This window comes from Salmo salar, chromosome 11, assembly GCF_965601325.2.
Source record: "Salmo salar chromosome 11, fSalSal1, whole genome shotgun sequence".
Taxonomy (NCBI): Eukaryota; Metazoa; Chordata; class Actinopteri; order Salmoniformes; family Salmonidae; genus Salmo; species Salmo salar.
This window is the reverse complement of record NC_138301.1, coordinates 91,565,513-91,585,188: the sequence shown is the minus strand read 5'-3', so window position 1 is coordinate 91,585,188 and position 19,676 is coordinate 91,565,513. Positions and strand designations below refer to the sequence as shown.

The following is a 19,676-nucleotide window of genomic DNA, read 5'->3' as shown; positions in this document are numbered from 1 at the left end:
AAACAAGGGAACATCGTCTAGTCAAAAAGGAGAGAAGAAAATGAATGAGTAGGTAAAAAGGAGAATGGGAAAGGTGACAGGGTAGAGACAGATTGTGTCAACCATTATGAGGAAAAACATTGGACTGTCAGAGAAGGAGAGAAATACATGACACAAATAGACATTTCAAATGTCATCAACAGTAACCTCTATCAGCAGACTGTCAGACACACCGTGGCACAAAGTAGATGGAAAAACAGAAAACAAACACACCAACATTCAAAAACGACAGAGAAAAACACATGCCGACACATAGACATACAGTGCGTACACACGCACACACACTCCCAGACCTGAGCTTGACACACTCCCAGACCATTTGAGACAAATACTCACAGAGAAAGCGAGAGAGCATCACAAACTTGGAGACAGACCCACGGTCAGAGGAAGACAGACAGTGTCAGAATCAACAGCAGACACAGCTGATTAGCGTGTGTGTGTGTGTGTGTGTGTGTGTGTGTGTGTGTGTGTGTGTGTGTGTGTGTGTGTGTGTGTGTGTGTGTGTGTGTGTGTGTGTGTGTGTGCGTTGTGTGAATATGTGTGTTTTATCATAAATGCTTTTCAATGCTTAATGCTTCAGCATCAGGGTTGGGGTCAATTCCATTGTAATTCCAGTCAGTTCAGAAAGGAAACCAAATTCCAATTCAAAATGTTCCTCAATGAAAAGCATGGAAGAGAACTGGAATGGGAATGAATTGGAATTGACCACCCCAAACTCTGTTTAGCATACTTGTACTTGTGTATGAGTGTGTTTGCCTGTGCCCAGTTTGTGAGTGTCTGAGTGAGTGTGTATAGTAACATGTGTGACTGTTTTGACTCACTGTCTCTGGGGTCATGTGGAGAGTCATTCTTGACAGGGGTGGGGTCACTCCAGGAGCGGTTGAAACTCATCGCTCTACGCTCGGCAAATGCTAGTGCAGGTGGGGAGAGAGAGTCACACACCCACGCACCGCACACACATCCTGAACATACACACCCTGAACACACACACCCTGAACACACACATCCTGAACACACACACCCTGAACACACACATCCTGAACACACACACCCTGAACACACACATCCTGAACACACACACCCTGAACACACACACCCTGAACACACACATCCTGGACACACACACACACACACACACACACACTCCTCTCCAGAGGACACACTGGGTGGGTGAGTTTTGGCTCGGTGCAACATGACCAGCCTCACAAATGAGAGACTGGGGAGATCTCCCATTCGTTAGCTTAACGTCTCACATATCCAGACCACCTACGCCTCAACACCAGCATAAACACACAAACACGTAGGTTCATCAAACGTGTGCCAACACACACACACACACACACACTCACCGGTGCACAACGGCATGCCACACACCGATACGCACATCACACACAAGGCCATGCATAATCCCCGGCATGCATGAACACAAAGTCAACAAAACACAAAACCACTGATGGAGGGCGGACATGTTGGGAGAACACACAGCACACAGTAACACTGTGACTCACTCTGTGCCTTCATCCTCCTGCTGCCCACCATTCTGAGATGCTTCCGGAAGTTCCTGTGGGCAGATTAGGCATGAGGAGAAAAAGAAGAGGAGACAGTCAAAATCACTTAGAGGGAGAAGTGAATTAATAAGGGAAGGAGAGTGTCTGTGTCCGAAATGGCACCCTAAATAGTGTACTACTTTTGACACACACAGGAACACAGCACTATGGAAAGCAGTGCACTATATAGGGAATAGGCTGCCATAATAAGGTAAGAGGCGTGAAAAAAAATGTAATTTAAGATTTTCGATGGAATTGTTTCATAATTTAGATCAGTCAAGTGAGTGTTTTAAGTAACAGAGGAAAATTCAACTGCTACTGCATACCCTCTAGCATCTGTCACCTGCTGTCAGCTGCTGCTACTGTATTCCAACACCACTGCCCTTTTCCAGATGCTTCTGACCAGACATAGAGATGTTTCAACCTGTTTCCTTTAGTAGCCTAGATCCAAAACGTTTCTGATCAGACATAGAGATGTTTCAACCTGTTTCCTTTAGTAGCCTAGATCCAAAACGTTTCTGATCAGACATAGAGATGTTTCAACCTGTTTCCTTTAGTAGCCTAGATCCAAAACGTTTCTGATCAGACGTAGAGATGTTTCAACCTGTTTCCTTTAGTAGCCTAGATCCAAAACGTTTCTGATCAGACATAGAGATGTTTCAACCTGTTTCCTTTAGTAGCCTAGATCCAAAACGTTTCTGATCAGACGTAGAGATGTTTCAACCTGTTTCCTTTAGTAGCCTAGATCCAAAACGTTTCTGATCAGACGTAGAGATGTTTCAACCTGTTTCCTTTAGTAGCCTAGATCCAAAACGTTTCTGATCAGACGTAGAGATGTTTCAACCTGTTTCCTTTAGTAGCCTAGATCCAAAACGTTTCTGATCAGACGTAGAGATGTTTCAACCTGTTTCCTTTAGTAGCCTAGATCCAAAACGTTTCTGACCAGACGTAGAGATGTTTCAACCTGTTTCCTTTAGTAGCCTAGATCCAAAACGTTTCTGATCAGACGTAGAGATGTTTCAACCTGTTTCCTTTAGTAGCCTAGATCCAAAACGTTTCTGATCAGACGTAGAGATGTTTCAACCTGTTTCCTTTAGTAGCCTAGATCCAAAACGTTTCTGACCAGACGTAGAGATGTTTCAACCTGTTTCCTTTAGTAGCCTAGATCCAAAACGTTTCTGACCAGACGTAGAGATGTTTCAACCTGTTTCCTTTAGTAGCCTAGATCCAAAACCAGAAAATACAGAGACGCCTTCTTCATTGATCAGCTAAAAGTGTTCCGGCTCTTCATAACCGCATTAGCTTTGAGTGACATTTCACTAATGGTCCGCCTGTCGTTCCCTATTAATTCTATTCTGTATAATTGCTATTTTCTAAGAGATAAACACCTGATCTCTCTGGCCAACTCCCCCTCATACAATATGTCACATCTCTCCAACACGCCATGCGATTGTTCTCCGCGGCTACAACATGTCTGTTGGTGAAAGGGTCAAAAATAGCCACCGCGTGTGGGTGGATGCATGTGAGACATGAGGAGGCCGGAGTGAGAGAGAGAAAGGGAGAAAGAAGCGAGGGAGAAAGAGTCCTTGTTTTACCCCCAGAAACATTGTTCACTGACAATGAATGATAATCCAATCTTCACCTCATTTCACTCACAGAGTCAAACAAAACTCAGTCGGACTAGCTTTATAATGTGATTAAAACACTTATTTCTCAAACATTCCCTCACCCTAAAACAGAGCAGGCCTCACTATCTTCACGTGTTGGATGGCGGGAGAGTGAGCTGATAGAATGATTTGGAACAAAGTCTAGCTATCCTCTTTTTTTCCCCGCATGCCTGCAGACTAGAGACACGCAGCAGATCCCTTAATGAGAGGATGAAAGAGAAGAGACCCCCCTCTACACACTCAGACATCTATCTATCTATCTATCTATCTATCTATCTATCTATCTATCTATCTATCTATCTATCTATCTATCTATCTATCTATCTATCTATCTATCTATCTATCTATCTATCTATCTATCTATCTATCTATCTATCTATCTATCTATCTATCTATCTATCTATCTATCTATCTATGCTCACACGTTAAGGGCCGCTCCGATGCTCCTCTGGCGGTATGTCCCCTTTTTCTCCCTCTTTCTCTCTCCCTCTGTGTACGCTGCTCCAATGCACCTCTCGTCCTCTCTTTTCCCAATCTCTTTCTCCCTACCTCACTATCCCTCTGTCTCCCTATCTCCTCCTCCTCCAGCTCTGTCTACCTCTCCTTCTCTCCCTCTCTCTTTATACCTCTCTATGTCCAGACAGAGGGGAGGGTGGTCTGTTGCTCCTCCATTAACCAGTTGAGGCTTCGTGCCACAGTAACCTTCTATTGCAGCAGCCTGGCATTGTGGGAAAACATCTGTCCGTTCGTCTGCCCAGCTGAATCTGCCTAACCTTACGTAGCAGGCGTAAAAGAAATGAAATGCCTGAGTGGAGTTCCCACATCCGGTTTTCAGAGGAAAAAGGAATTAGTTGTATCCCTGAAAACCGGATGCATTCAGTTGTTGACAACTCCGCTAAGCCTCTGCCAGTAATGGGTTCACTCCCAAAGTCAGCTGTCCAGGAGTTAGCTTTAGCCTTGTTAGCGTCGCTAACTATCTAACTAGGCCCCATATGCAGTTGCTCATGGGTTTTTAGCCTTGTTACTGCTGAGGTATCCAAGGTAATGGGTTCACTACCAATGTCACCTGACATGTCTCTAGGAGTTAGCTTTAGCTTCATTAAGCATAGCAACGTATGCCTCATATACACTCAGTGGCCAGTTTATTGGGTACGCCCATCCAGTACCGGGTCAGACCCCCCCTTTTCCTCCAGAACAGCCTGAATTCTTCGCGGCAAGGAAACATTGCACAATTGGTATCAAGGGACCTAACGTGTGCCAGGAAAACATTCCCCACACCAGTACACCACCGCTACTAGCATGTACCGTTGACACCAGTACAGAATGGGCCATGGACTCATGCTGCTTACGCCAAATCCTAACTCTGCCATCAGCATGAACCAACAGAAACCGGGATTCGTCAGACCAGGCAATGTTTTTTCACTCTTTAATTGTCTAGTGTTGGTGATCGCATGCCGCTTCTTCTTGTTTTTAGCTGATAGGGGTGGAACGCGGTGTGGTCGTCTGCTGCAGTAGCCCATCTGTGACAAGAACAGACGAGTTGTGCGTTCTGAGATGTCATTCTGCACACCACTGTTGTACTGCACCATTATTTGTCTGTTTGTGGCCTATCTGTTAGCTTGCACGATTCTTGCCGTTCTCCTTCGACCTCTCATCAATGAGTTGTTTTCACCCACAGGACTGCTGCTGACTGGATGTTTTTTGTTTGTCGCACCATTCTTGGTAAACAATAGACTCTATCGTGCATGAAAACCCCAGGAGGTCGGCCGTTTCTGAGATACTAAAACCGGAGTGTCTGGCGCCGACGATCATACCAAGCTCAAAGTTGCTTAGGTCACTCGTTTTGCCCATTCTTACGTTCAATCGAACAGTAACTGAATGCCTCAATGCCTGTCTGCCTGCTTTATATAGCAAGCCACGGCCACGTGACTAATTGTCTGTAGCAGAAAGAAAATGGTGAACGGGGTGTACCTAATAAACTCATTTAGCTACGATAGTGCTGCACTAGCTGGGTTCCTTACCGTTGTACAACCTTACATATGGCTGACTTACCACACTGAATTCCATTTCCCCTTCAGCAGTGAGAGGAAAGTGCAGATGTATGGCATTGTGTTGCACACACCATCTACCTTTGTGGCACAGCGCAACACACTCTGAGTGGGCTTTTTTCTCTCACTTATGGTAGTGACGTCATTTCAACCTGCTTGTGCCCCATGCTATTTTTACCCCTCCCGGGAGTCTATATCTATGGATAATGGATGGAGGAGTCAGAGAGTACAGGAGCACAGCAGTACACACTGACCAGCCAGGAACACAGTAGATACCTCTGGATGACTTCAGCCGAATCCAGCTCCCTCTCTCCCCTCTTTCTCTGCACAAATCCCCGGAAAGCCCTGCTGGGACGTAGCACAGAATGAAAAGATGAGAGGGGGGGAATGCTGGCTTATCACGAGGAGAGTGAGAGAGCGCTGGGGGAGGGGGTTATTGCTAGGGAAGGGTTTAGCTATACGGGTTTTAGTCAGCTCTGGGGGGGGGGGGGGGGGGGGGGGTGTATAGCTGTAATGGCTAGATTTGCATCATTGGGATTTGGGATGCTGTCTCTTTGTTTGAGTTAGTTAAGAAGGTTAGCGTTAGAAGTTAGGGCCAGCTGTGGGTTTAGCTGAAGAGTTGACCATGTGGGTTAGCCAGAGGTGAGGGAGGGAGAACAGTTTACAGCCGGTCTGGGCTATTAGCTGTAGGTATGTGCCATGATCCCCCAGTGGTGTAATGTACTTAATAAGTAAAAATACTTTAAAGTACTACTTAAGTAATTTTTTTGAGGTACCTGTAATTTACTTTAATATTTATATTTTTGAACATTTTTACTTTTACTCCACTACATTCCTAAAGAAAATATGCACATGTTACTCCCATACATTTCAAATGCTCAGGCAGGACAGCAATATGGTCCAATACACGTACCTATCAATATAATGCTTGGTCATCCCTACTGCCTCTGATCTGGCGGACTCACTAAACACAAATACAGCATTTGCAAATGATGTCTGAGTGCAGGAGTGTGCCCCTGTCTGTCCATAAAGAGAAAAGAAAAAAGTAACAAGAAAATGGTGCAGTGTAGTTTGCTTCATGTAAGGAATTTGATGCATAGAATTTACTTGTACTTTTTGTATCAGAGTATGACAGAGTACTTTTCCCACTGTACTTAAAGGGCAACTCCACCACTTTCAACCTAATTTTCATTATCTCCAGCATAATACCGTTATCTACATACACGTATGTGAAAACGGCGTATTTGGACGTTTTGTCGGAAAAAAATCTAAAGTTGAAAGGTTTTGATGACATCATCAGAAGTAAAAAAAAACTGAATAACAGTGATTTTCAAACTCTATGAGGTCCGCGGTAATGTGGGGAGCAAGACAATAACCTCCCTCTGACTAGAAACCCAAACACTATGAGGTCCGCGGTGATGTGGGGGAGCAAGACAATACCCTCCCCCTGGCTAGAAACCCAAACACTATGAGGACCGCGGTGATGTGGGGAGCAAGACAATACCCTCCCCCTGGCTAGAAACCCAAACACTATGAGCTGTGATGTAGGGAGCAAGACAATACCCTCCCCCTGGCTAGAAACCCAAACACTATGAGGTCCGCGGTGATGTAGGGAGCAAGACAATACACTCCCCCTGGCTAGAAACCCAAACACTATGAGGTCCGCGGTGATGTGGGGAGCAAGACAATAACCTCCCTCTGACTAGAAACCCAAACACTATGAGGTCCGCGGTGATGTGGGGAGCAAGACAATACCCTCCCTCTGGCTAGAAACCCAAACACTATGAGGTCCGCGGTGATGTAGGGAGCAAGACAATACCCTCCCCCTGGCTAGAAACCCAAACACTATGAGGTCCGCGGTGATGTGGGGAGCAAGACAATACCCTCCCTCTGGCTAGAAACCCAAACACTATGAGGTCCGCGGTGATGTGGGGAGCAAGACAATACCCTCCCCCTGGCTAGAAACCCAAACACTATGAGCTGTGATGTAGGGAGCAAGACAATACCCTCCCTCTGGCTAGAAACCCATTGCAAGTTCTGTAAATCACATTTTAAAAACTTTTAATCCTATCCTGTCATTTAAAAAGGTAGTGGTAATATTGAATTAAGCAAAGAAATTTGCAGGCGGCTTAACTTACCCTGTCCCATAGGTCAACTTACCCCATACCCAGGGTAAAATATGCTAAGAGACCGCTTTTTTGGGATAAGCTATGTTTGAATACTATAATACTATATTTCCCTTGACGGAGTGATGCTGAATGTAAAAAATGGCTCAACCTACCCCACTCTCCCATATAGTAACATTGACAAACAGACAAACACAGCTCCTGGATTGATACCTGAATGTACTTCCTGGTTCCCTCTACCTACAGTAAAGTCCGTTTCCTCTGTAACTTCAAACACTCACCCCAAGGAAGGGTTAAGGGTCAGTGGGTTAAGGGTCATGGAGTTAGGGGACACAGGGTTAAGGAGCGGGAGGAAAGCTAGATTCAACAGGTCAAAGATACTCACGATATCCTGCAGCGGGTCAGAGAAAGGAGTGCATGAAAAAGAAAGAAAATGAACGATATCAACATCGTTTAGGTCATGGGCATTACAACATGTGTGTATTAAAGAAGCGAGGTCAGAGAGGGGGAGGGGTAGGAGATAGGGAGAGAGACAGCGGGGGGGGGGGTAGAAAGGGGTAGGGGTAGAAAGGGGTAAAAAAACTAAAGATGCTGATTTGTTAAAGAAAACACTAGAACCAGACACCACAAACAGAAGAAAAAAAAAGTATTTGAAGAGCGCATCTTTAAAAAAACAGCCAGCGATGGGACGATCTTGCAATCAGGAAGTTTGTTTTTATTTTTACGTGTGGACGTTGAGTCCCCGTGACATGTCAGCATGTCCCCAGAGAGGCAGGTATTCAAGGGTTAGTAGCAGTAGCACCTGCACAAGCACCAGACCCTAAGGTTGTGTGTGTGTGTGTGTGTGTGTGTGTGTGTGTGTGTGTGTGTGTGTGTGTGTGTGTGTGTGTGTGTGTGTGTGTGTGTGTGTGTGTGTGTGTGTGTGTGTGTGTGTGTGTGTGTGTGTGTGTGTGTGTGTGTGTGTGCGTGCGTGCGTGCGTGCGTGCGTGCGTGCGTGCGTGCGTGCGTGTGTGTGTGTGTGTGTGCGTGAAAACATGTGTGTGGAAAGCAGGACCACTGGAGGAGCTTCTGTGTGTTGAGCACGTTCAGCCCACAGACCCTGACACCCTTTTAATGGCTTTCTGGGGTCACAACATCACGCAGCACAGGCCTGGCTGTGAATACCAATCATATAGGCCAGCTGTGTGCGTGTGTGTGAGTGTGTGTGTGTGTGTGTGTGTGTGTGTGTGTGTGTGTGTGTGTGTGTGTGTGTGTGTGTGTGTGTGTGTGTGTGTGTGTGTGTGTGTGTGTGTGTGTGTATTACGACTGGGTACTCACGCCTGCATGGTGGTAGAAGCAGTCTGAAAGCTAAACATACTGTCTTTTGGGTACCAGTTGTTGTCCTCTGTGGAGAGAGATATAATGAATGGAAGTTACAGTAGCAGCCAGCCAGCCACATAGAGTGTGTATGTTTGTAAAGCAACAGTAGGAAACCTCAAAGGACACAGCACCAGTCCACTCCACAGAGGGAGAGAGGGAGACACACAGGGAGAGACAGCAGAGGAGAGACGGAGAGTCAGAAATACAGACCACGTCACAATCCAAATAACACCGACCCCCCCCCCCCCACAACCCCACTTTGATTTCAGCGCCTCTCCCTCTCTGTCTCCCCCGTCTCACCTCTCTCCAGCCCAGTCATCCGGTCCTCACTGCACATCCTCTCTAGGCGCCTGTGTTCCTTGCCTGCCTCGCGGGAGCTCTCTAGATCCAGGGAGCCCTGGCTACGGGACGGGGCCCCACTAGAGTCCAAGACCACATTGAGGCTGCAGTCCTCCCGTGAGTCCCCCTTTCCCCCCTCGCCCCAGCTGCGGATGTTTTGCGCGCTGACCGAGCTCGACAGAGGCTGCTGGGATAGGTGGTGGTGGCTGCCATGGTGACCGTGGTGGGAGGCTCCCCCACCGGTAACAGTCAGAGTGTGATGGTTGCTGCCACTGCCGCCGGCCACGGGGTTGCCGTGACGATGGCTCCCGTCATCGCGGTGAGTGTTGCTGCGGTGACCGTGACGGAGGTGGTGCTGGGTGGGTGAGGAGGAGGAGGTGGAGGAGGGGGAGGTGGAGGGCTGGACCAGGGGCGACGCCCCCTTCAGCAGCTCCAGCTCCAGGCTCTCCTTGCTGCCCCGGTTGCTACCCAGCATGCCGTACTCTCCAGTGATGGTGTAGACGCGGGCGGGCTGCAGGGCACACTCCACACACTTCTGCTGGTCCTCCTCGGCCGAGAAGCTGCGCTCCAGAGACAGGCGGGTCTTGGTGGTGGTGATGGAGGCGGGCGGGGGCTGGAGGTGGTCCAGCGGATACTTTACCAGGCTGGACTCAGGGGAGGCCGGAGAGCCCCTGTGGGGGTATGGATGGTTGTTGTTGTGGTGACGGACACCGCCAGGGGAGACAGAGTCTGGGCCCACAAACGTGTCAGACAGGAGATGGGCTGCAGGTTAAAGAAGAAGGAGCGAGAGAAATAGAAACAGACAGCAGAAGACGAGAGAGAATAGCGGAACATTGTCATCCATTCGCAATCGGTGGTTCCCATATACTTTATGTCAACGGTATACGGAAGGAGGATGAAATATGCTATTACAAAAGAAAAGAGGAACAAGTAAAAAAGGCAAATGAACAGAAAGATGGAGGGATCAGAAGAGGTGGCAGGGAGGGAGAGACTCTGACCTGATCCGTTTCGGTTCTCGGGGTGTGTGTGGGACAGGTACTCTCCAAACGCTCGCGCTGCTCTGTGGAGACACGCACATGACACACACTGACGTTAACACGAGTGACAGCAACAGGGACTGAGAAGAAGAGAAAAGGAGAGAAAGAACAAAAGTAAAGCAGGGGAGAAAGAGGAGGAAATGTTAACTTAATTGCCTGCTTTGTAGGTTGGTGCCAGCCAGAGATTAAGATGTTGCTGTTTTATCTCTCAACTCCAGGCAGGCGAGAGAGAGAGAGAGAGAGAGAGAGAGAGAGAGAGAGAGAGAGAGAGAGAGACAGAGAGAGCGCCAAGGAGAGAGAGAGAGAGAGAGAGACAGAGAGAGAGACAGAGAGAGAGAGAGAGAGAGAGAGAGAGAGAGAGAGACAGAGAGAGAGACAGAGAGAGCGCCAAGGAGAGAGAAAGAGAGAGAGAGACAGAGACAGAGAGACAGAGAGAGCGCCAAGGAGAGAGAGAGAGAGAGAGAGAGAGAGAGAGAGAGAGAGAGGAGGAGAGAGAGAGAGAGAGAGAGAGAGAGAGAGAGAGAGAAAATGAGAGGAGGAGGAGACAGGGAAAATGATGGTTGGTAAAATAACTTCATTTCTAATCATATGACCTCATGTGTCAATGCAGCCGACACTGTCCCTTCTTTGCGGTAATACATCTAAACCACATGATGCCAGGGAGTGGAGGGGTGTGTGTGTGTGTGTGTGTGTGTGTGTGTGTGTGTGTGTGTGTGTGTGTGTGTGTGTGTGTGTGTGTGTGTGTGTGTGTGTACTGGTGTCTTACACAATGCAGTCCTAGCAACTGAGTAATGGCTGTGACACTCGCCAGTGGGACAAACCCACACACTCACAAACACACTCATTCATACATAGAAACTGGGAGATTATGAAAAGAACTCCTCATTGATAGAACGACTCTAGGAGACTGACGTAGACTTTTGACATGACTCGATTCATCAGCGGGTATGAAAGAGGGAGTGAAAAAAGAATGAGAGACACAAAAAAGAGAGAGATAGATATCAGAGCGTACGTAAGTGATATCAATGTCATAGCTCGAACTGGAGGGAAAATGCAGCAACGGCGGATTACAAGAGTTGCTCTGAATCAAACAGCGAGAGAGAAAAGCGTTAATTATATAGTTTAGACCCCAGGTGTTCCCTTCAGGAAGTCACCGTCAAATCACCGTCGTCTTTTCAACAGACAGCATCGTGGAATCTAGTTAGCATATCTTCCATTTTGCACATGCATAATTATCAGCCTTTGATTGACAGGCCTACAGAGAGACAGGAGCCCTGTGGTTAGATGTGCAGCATAACAAACAGACAGTGTGACTGAGCTCCCCATCGATGGAGTCTGAAGCCACGTTTATACCTGGTCCTAACATGCCTCCTTTGTCCTGATCGTGTCCTCATTCTGATTGTGCACACATTTTAAGACAGATGTACACGATTAAAAGACAAACTGTGAACTGATTTTTGGTCAGATCTTAAGTGTAAACGGGCAAGATCAGGACAAGATCGGGACAAGATCAGGATGAAGGACGCATGCTAGCTGTAGGTATAAATGGGGCTTGAGACACATTGGTGCTGTCAGACGTTTCCTACAGCCTCATGCAATGCACTGCCACCCATGCAGAGAGCTTTCTATCTTTTACTCTGTGTGTGTGTGTGTGTGTGTGTGTGTGTGTGTGTGTGTGTGTGTGTGTGTGTGTGTGTGTGTGTGTGTGTGTGTGTGTGTGTGTGGGGGGGAACAGCTTTGCATCTTTGGTCCTGCTTCTGACAGTGAGACGGATTAGAGCCAGGGATGATCCTATACAGCGACATCACTTCCTGTCGGCCCCCTCAACACAGGGATAGGGCCCACGCCAGCTCTCTCCTCTGAGAACGTGAAACACACTCATATGCAAAGCCCCACACACATGAACAAACACACGTTATTCACATTGACACCCATTAAAAAGACTGACTTGCGAATCCGCACATAGAAACGGAAATCCATACAGCAGGTGTTCCTATGTACCAGCCCCTGCCCTACCCTGGTATCAGTCCATCAGTAGCCTTGTCAGGAAACAGAAGAGGTACACAGTGGGTGGACGTCTTATCCCTGACAGCACTCTATTATTATTATTGAAGGCCAGCCGACACAGGGATCCCCACCATGTGAGGTCTTTTACAGACAATTCCCTGGGACTGACTGGGACTTAAGTCGGAGAGAGACGGTGGGGATTGAACGCTCCCTCTTTTCTATTTACCTCCCTCTCTCCGACTCAGTGTTTACATCAGTTAAAACGGTCCACTTCAGAGCCCCTCTGTGGTACTGTAAATGCACATTGCTTTAAGCTCCTCCACACAACAGTTACAGGAACAGTCTGGTTCCCTGGGTTTCGGGATGTAACCAGCAGAGGAGTGGTTCGACACGTGCACCAAACGGCTCCTGTGCACATTTAAAAATATCCCTGCACTGCACCTTCCTCCTTCCTGTCTGGCTAAACAGTAGCATCCTCTCTGGGATGCTGTGTGGTGTGTGTGTGTGTGTGTGTGTGTGTGTGTGTGTGTGTGTGTGTGTGTGTGTGTGTGTGTGTGGGGGGGGGGGGGGGGGGGGCAGAGGAGGCTGGTGGGAGGAGCTATAGGAGGACAGGCTCATTGTCATTTCCATATGTTTGATACCGTTCCATTTATTCCATTCCAATAATCCATCCTCCTAAAGCTCCTCCCACCAGCCTCCTCTGGTGTGTGTGTGTGTGTGTTTCTGTTTGTGTTTGTGGATGCATGCGTGTGTGTGAGCTAGTGCAATTGGTCATGGTGCGATTAGTCAGGCCTGCTGGGAGCTCTCTCTCGGTGTAGAGTGTGATTAAGCTGGTCTGGTGTAATGGGTAATTACTCCATCCCTTCTGAAGCTTCTGACGACTTTTTAATTTACCCCTTTTTTTTATTATTCAGCAGCTCGGAGCTTTGATTAAAATCAACAACAGGATACATACGGTTGCCTGGGAGATACAAAGCATCCATAAAACATGAGCAGAAAAGAGAGAGCCAACCGCCTCTCCAACTCCATCTGATTTTCTCGTTTTCTCCTTCACTCACTCCCTCTCTCTCTGCCTCTCTTTCTTTCTGTCTCTCTCTCTCTCTGCCTCTCTCTCTCTGCCTCTCTCTCTCTCTGCCTCTCTCTCTGCCTCTCTCTCTCTGCCTCTCTCTCTCTCTGCCTCTCTCTCTCTCTCTGCGTCTCTCTCTGCCTCTGCCTCTCTCTCTCTCTGCCTCTCTCTCTGCCTCTCTCTCTGCCTCTCTCTCTCCCTCTGCCTCTGCCTCTCTATCTGCCTCTCTCTGCCTCTCTCTTTCTCTCTCTCTGCCTCTCTCTCTCTGCTTCTCTCTCTCTCTCTCTGCCTCTCTCTCTCTGCCTCTCTCTTTCTGCCTCTCTCTCTGCCTGTCTCTCTCTCTCTCTCTCTGCCTCTCTCTCTCTCTGCCTCTCTCTCTCTCTCTCTCTCTCTCACTCTGCCTCTCTCTTTCTCTCTGCCTCTCTCTTTCTGCCTCTCTCTCTCTCTCTCTCTCTCTCTCTGCCTCTCTCTCTCTGCCTCTCTCTCTCTGCCTCTCTCTCTGCCTCTCTCTGCCTCTCTGCGCCTCTCTGCGCCTCTCTCTCTGCCTCTCTCTCTCTGCCTCTATCTCTCTCTCGCTCTCTCTCTCTCTCTCAATCTCTCTCCCTCCTTTCCACCATCACACCCTAGAGGCTGACACATCTGGAGGATGCTTAACTGTATAGAGGTGAGAGGGAGGGGGCGAACACTAGGGTTAGTGAGTCGGCATATTAGTGACAGAGAGCGAGAGAAAGAGGGGGGAGGAAGGGGGAAGCATGCTCCCAGACATGTGAGTGGAGGAGAGGGCTGAGGTAAAGGATTTGGGGAAGGTGGAGGGGAGGAAGATTACAACTGAGCGGAAGAGAAGAAAGGAGCATATTAAAGATGAAAGGTAGAGAAAGAAGAGGAGCAGGAGGATGTGGAAAGAAAACCAGAGGGAGAGGAGAGACGGAGAGAAAATGGAGGTGACAAGTGGCTATGCCTGCAGCCCAGAACCCTGCAGCTGTAGCTACACAATGGTCATCACAAGGCTGGGTGGTGAAATATTGTGAGGATGCTACTATAGTAGAGAGTTTGAGGTCTGTGTGAGTATAGAGGTATTGTCATGGGATATTCAAACTGACAAAAACAAAGAGTTTAAAGGAGGGATGAATGCCTTATACAACATCTAGCTGTACAGGGGGACATGAAACCCATTCACTGCCAAACCTACACTGAGGAGTCTTCACTGTGCAAGAGAACATCAGAGATGCAAACAAATCCACGAGTCATTCTATGAGTCTGTAAAAGTCAATGAAAGGATATGCTCCGTTAGTTCCTACGCTGTTGCAGATTGCCAATAGGGGGCACCATTTTGCTTCAGCATCATTTTCTCTCTGTCACTTTGCAACTCAACACTTCCGACCCTCTTACCAGTACTAGCCGGGCCAATATAGAGTTCTATAGACCACTTCATACACACTGTATACAAAACAAACAGCCCACATATTCCTCTTCTGTGTTCTACCATGTGTATATGTGTGTGTATGTATGTGTGTGTGTGTGTGTATCAATGACTGCGTTTACACAGACAGCCCAATTCTGATGATTTTTCCCAGTAATTGGCCTTTTGAAAATTCAGATCAGCTGTTTTGCCAATGATTGGGCAAAAGATCAGAATTGGGCTGCCTGTGTAAATGCAGGCTTAAAATGCATAAGAAGTTCCCGTTTCTCTATCAACTCACAATTCCTTCCTGTCATTTCTCTATCAACTCACAATCCCTTCCTGTCATTTCTCTATCAACTCACAATCCCTTCCTGTCATTTCTCTATCAACTCACAATTCCTTCTTGTCATTTCTCTATCAACTCACAATCCCTTCCTGTCATTTCTCTATCAACTCACAATCCCTTCCTGTCATTTCTCTATCAACTCACAATCCCTTCCTGTCATTTCTCTATCAACTCACAATCCCTTCCTGTCATTTCTCTATCAACTCACAATCCCTTCCTGTCATTTCTCTATCAACTCACAATCCTTTCCTGTCATTTCTCTATCAACTCACAATCCCTTCCTGTCATTTCTCTATCAACTCATAATCCCTTCCTGTCATTTCTCTATCAACTCACAATCCCTTCCTGTCATTTCTCTATCAACTCACAATCCCTTCCTGTCATTTCTCTATCAACTCACAATCCCTTCCTGTCATTTCTCTATCAACTCACAATCCCTTCCTGTCATTTCTCTATCAACTCACAATCCCTTCCTGTCATTTCTCTATCAACTCACAATCCCTTCCTGTCATTTCTCTATCAACTCACAATCCCTTCCTGTCATTTCTCTATCAACTCACAATCCCTTCCTGTCATTTCTCTATCAACTCACAATCCCTTCTCTATCAACTCACAATCCCTTCCTGTCATTTCTCTATCAACTCACAATCCCTATCTGTCATTTCTCTATCAACTCTCAATCCCTATCTGTCATTTCTCTATCAACTCTCAATTCTTCCCTGTCATTTCTCTTTGCCTCTTAATGCAGTGAAACGTCATACTCCCATATCATTTAGAGGACAAACAACTAATGCCGTAAGACAACCAGCAGTTCACTGGCAGGGTTCTCAGTAGTCCTTTAATACCTGCAGACCAATTCCCCAGTCTTTAATACCTGTAGACCAATTCCCCAGCCTTTAATACCTGTAGACCAATTCCCCAGCCTGTAATACCTGTAGACCAATTCCCCAGCCTTTAATACCTGTAGACCAATTCCCCAGACTTTAATACCTGTAGACCAATTCCCCAGCCTTTAATACCTGTAGACCAATTCCCCAGTCTTTAATACCTGTAGACCAATTCCCCAGCCTTTAATACCTGTAGACCAATTCCCCAGCCTTTAATACCTGTAGACCAATTCCCCAGCCTGTAATACCTGCAGACCAATTCCCCAGCCTTTGGCTCCCCTCATCTAAAAACAATGGGCTGGCCAGCAATATCTCTAAATGTTGGTTAATCGAATCCTCTCGCTGTTTCACTAATTGAATAGCTTTTTCTCTTCCAGCTGCTTAGCTCAACTCCCTGAGCTTAAATCCACCTGATAGGTGTGAGTAGTTAGGCTCTCTAATTGCAGGCTCTTGTAGGGGTGCTTTATAGGGCCCAGCACTTGATCAGAGGAACGATTAAAATGTCACCTCGTCAGAGAGTAGGTGCCACTTCAGCCTCCTCAACCCTGAGTGAGGCACTGCATTCCCTCCCGCCCCCGACGCTGCTCATCAAACACATGCACAGAAGCATTTACACTCACACACACACACACACTCACACACACACACACACACACACACACACACACACACACACACACACACAAACCCACACATACACACACACACACGACAGAGGCCTAATTGCTGTGTGTCGGTATCATCTCACCCAATCAGCATAATAACAGCAATCACTTTAATGACCTCTAATAAAGAGGGAGGGAGGGAGAAAGAGAGAGAACACAGGAGCTCGCTAGCTCCTTTTTACAGTTGAGTAAGCTAATCTTAAGATTGTTCAGCTCAGAAGAACAAACAGACGAGGGGGGTAAAGGAATAAATACCAGAGGGAAAGCAGCATTATGTGAGAGGATCGGGAGCAGATAAAAGAAACAAGAACGACTCGTTGTATTTCTATTGCACTGGCACTCCTTTCAACCCGCCTGCCTTTTCTTCGAAAGAAACCCATGAGTGTGTCTGAACGTGAGAGTGTGAGCCCTCCGTCTCATCGCTCCATCTGTCAGAGTGCTCTCATAGTCCAATTAGCTTCAACTGACCGATCGTATCGCTCTCCTTAAGGACACACAGATCAAGGATCTGGGGGATTTTCCTGATGCCATATTTCCAGAGACGATCCAAAAGGCTGCAGGGTGAGCTAACTGCTGCTCTAGCCTTAGCTGTTTGAAAGGTTCAGTAGTTTGTGTGATCTGGAATGCAATCAGGACTCTAGATGGATGAAACCTGTTTTGGCATGGACGTTGAGGGCTTCCACCATTTTAAAGTAGTCAACTTGGTGGGACATTCTATGGGTTAAGGGATGATTACATGATTCCATCAGGGTCATCAGGAGGGACCAGCCAATGAATTATACTTGTGAGTAAACACTAGGCATTGTGCACTCTTTCAGTTTGTATACCAACTCATGGTAGTAGTAGAAGAAGAAAATGGACTACTTCAAAATGGAGATGGCCTCAATGGCGCCGCCCGTGCCCTCACAGACTATCTATCCCTGTGGTGTTCACACACCTGGGCAGTAGGCGGCTGTCTCTGCATCTTCACTGTGTCAGTCTAACACGCTGTCAGCACTGTCCAATCAACACCTAGAGTGGCCAGACACCTCATAGTGCGGGGCATTTGGATTGGCTGTTGGATGCGATCAACTGTCCGACCCCATCCACCCCTATACGATAAGCAGTGTGTGCTGTAAAGACGCAAAGCATTACTCTTCACCAGACTGTATATACTAACAAGAGTGTGTAAAAATACCGGTAAACGGTAATGAGTGATGACTCAGAAACCGGACACACACCGGCTGTCCGGACGCAGCGGCTGAGATGTGCGTGACCTCCAGTCATTTGCTGTGTCCCCTGGCGGAGCTCTTCAGTGAGGCCCTCCCTCCACAGTTTGACCCTGTGTTTCCTGACGCTAACACCAGGAGCGGATGAACGAGACAGAGAGGCCTCGCCACTGTGGATGAGAACAGCTGGCTACATCCATCACACAGACACCGGCCCACGGGAGCACGGAGGAGCCACGGAGCTCAGCCATATGTCCCGCTAACACAGGACGCACACTTTCACCTGAGACTGTCTGTTCCACTGCTTCAGGTTCAGCCTCGGAGATGAGGGCGGTTTGAGTGGGCTAGAAGAAGAGGACAGGAAAGAGAACGCGTTGCAATGAATCCATAGGTGGGCAACAGAGAGGAAAAGCGAATGCCAAATGTCAAAAATCACAGGTACTATAGCTAAGATGAAGAGGGAACATGCTATGTGTTGGGATCCAGCAGGGACAGAGGGTACCGTGTATGAGGCTCTTTGATGGAGCACAGAGGGAGAGAATATGAGAAGGCATAGAGTAAAGCACAGTGGGATAGAGCAGGAGAACAGGCACTGCAAAAAGAAAGACCCCTCTGATAGGAGGAGCAGTTTGCAGAGCTGCAGAGCCCTGCCTGCCCTTTAGACAATGGGGAGGAGAGCAGGACGAGGTGCATCAAATAGAAGGACTCTGTGTACCAGCTGTACTGTTGTGCTGTGTGTGTGTGTGTGTGTGTGTGTGTGTGTGTGTGTGTGTGTGTGTGTGTGTGTGTGTGTGTGTGTGTGTGTGTGTGTGTGTGTGTGTGTGTGTGGGTGATGTGTGTGTGTTTAGAGATCGGATCTTAACTTGATCACTCTTTTGTCGCAGAGAACTTTCCCCCTGCATCGGGAAATTCAAATGAGCATTGAGAGTCCCTGAAAATGAGCAGTTCTCTTTCTCTCCATGCGGGGGCAGTAGAGTCATTGGGATCAGGGCTTGCTATCAAAATAATTGTCTCTTGCCTCCTCAAACACTACAGGCCAAGGTCCTATTACTGCAACATTCAAATGTACAAAAATGTGTCTGAAACACAGCCATACACATCAGCCACCATTGTTTTATATAGCTGAATAACACAAGGTAGATATTGGTCTTCACTAGGCTACGACATACAAGTGTCAAGTGTATGCTAAGGTCAAGATTCAGTTCAATTGTGGCCTTGGGTGGTCTAGAGGTTCGGGACACAGCCTTCAGTGCACATAGAGGCCTACGGTGTTAGTTTTGGGATATTTTGATAAGGAATTACCATACTAGACACTATTATATAACATAAATAAGAAACAAATAAAATAGACTACACACACAAATTGCCGCAGTAGTAAACGAGGAAATCCTTGGTTTATATTATTGTATGGAATGCTGGTCAAACAGATAAATCGCCTTTAATCTGTCCAAAAAGTTATTCCGATTGCAATACAAACCAGAGGGTGAACATACACTACATGACCAAAAGTGTGTGGACACCTGCTCGAACATCTCATTCCAAAATCATGGCCATTAATATGGAGTTGGTCCCCCCTTTGCTGCTATAACAGCCTCCACTCTTCTGGGAAGGCTTTCCACTAGATGTTGGAACTTGGCTGCAGGGACTTTCTTCCGTTCAGCCACGAGCGTTAGTGAGGCCGGGCACAGATGTTGGGCGATTAGGCCTGGCTCGCAGTCGGTGTTCCAATTCTTCTAAAAGGTGTTCGATAGGGTTGAGGACAGGGCTCTGTGCAGGCCAGTCAAGTTCCTCCACACCGATCTCGACAAACCATTTCTGTATGTACCTCGCTTTGTGCACGGGGACATTGTCATGCTGAAACAGGAAAGGGCCCTCCCCAAACTGTTGCCACAAAGTTGGAAGAATAGAATCATCTAGAATGTCATTGTATGCT

The 19,676-nt window shown here is 47.3% G+C and overlaps 1 protein-coding gene across 3 annotated transcripts in view; it reads right to left on the bottom strand.

Moving 5' to 3' along the window:
• Positions 1-19,676, bottom strand: part of LOC106563145 (NMDA receptor synaptonuclear signaling and neuronal migration factor) — a 41,336-nt gene that overhangs the window by 14,967 nt on the left and 6,693 nt on the right. The window contains exons 2-7 of one of the 3 annotated variants that reach the window (XM_045689939.2): positions 10,124-10,185; positions 9,087-9,887; positions 8,745-8,811; positions 7,813-7,818; positions 1,548-1,600; positions 861-950 (exon numbers count right to left, since the gene is read on the bottom strand). In XM_045689939.2, coding sequence (XP_045545895.1) covers positions 861-950; positions 1,548-1,600; positions 7,813-7,818; positions 8,745-8,811; positions 9,087-9,887; positions 10,124-10,185 — 1,079 coding nt within the window. The other 2 variants (XM_082958140.1, XM_082958139.1) reach the window with 2 other exon arrangements.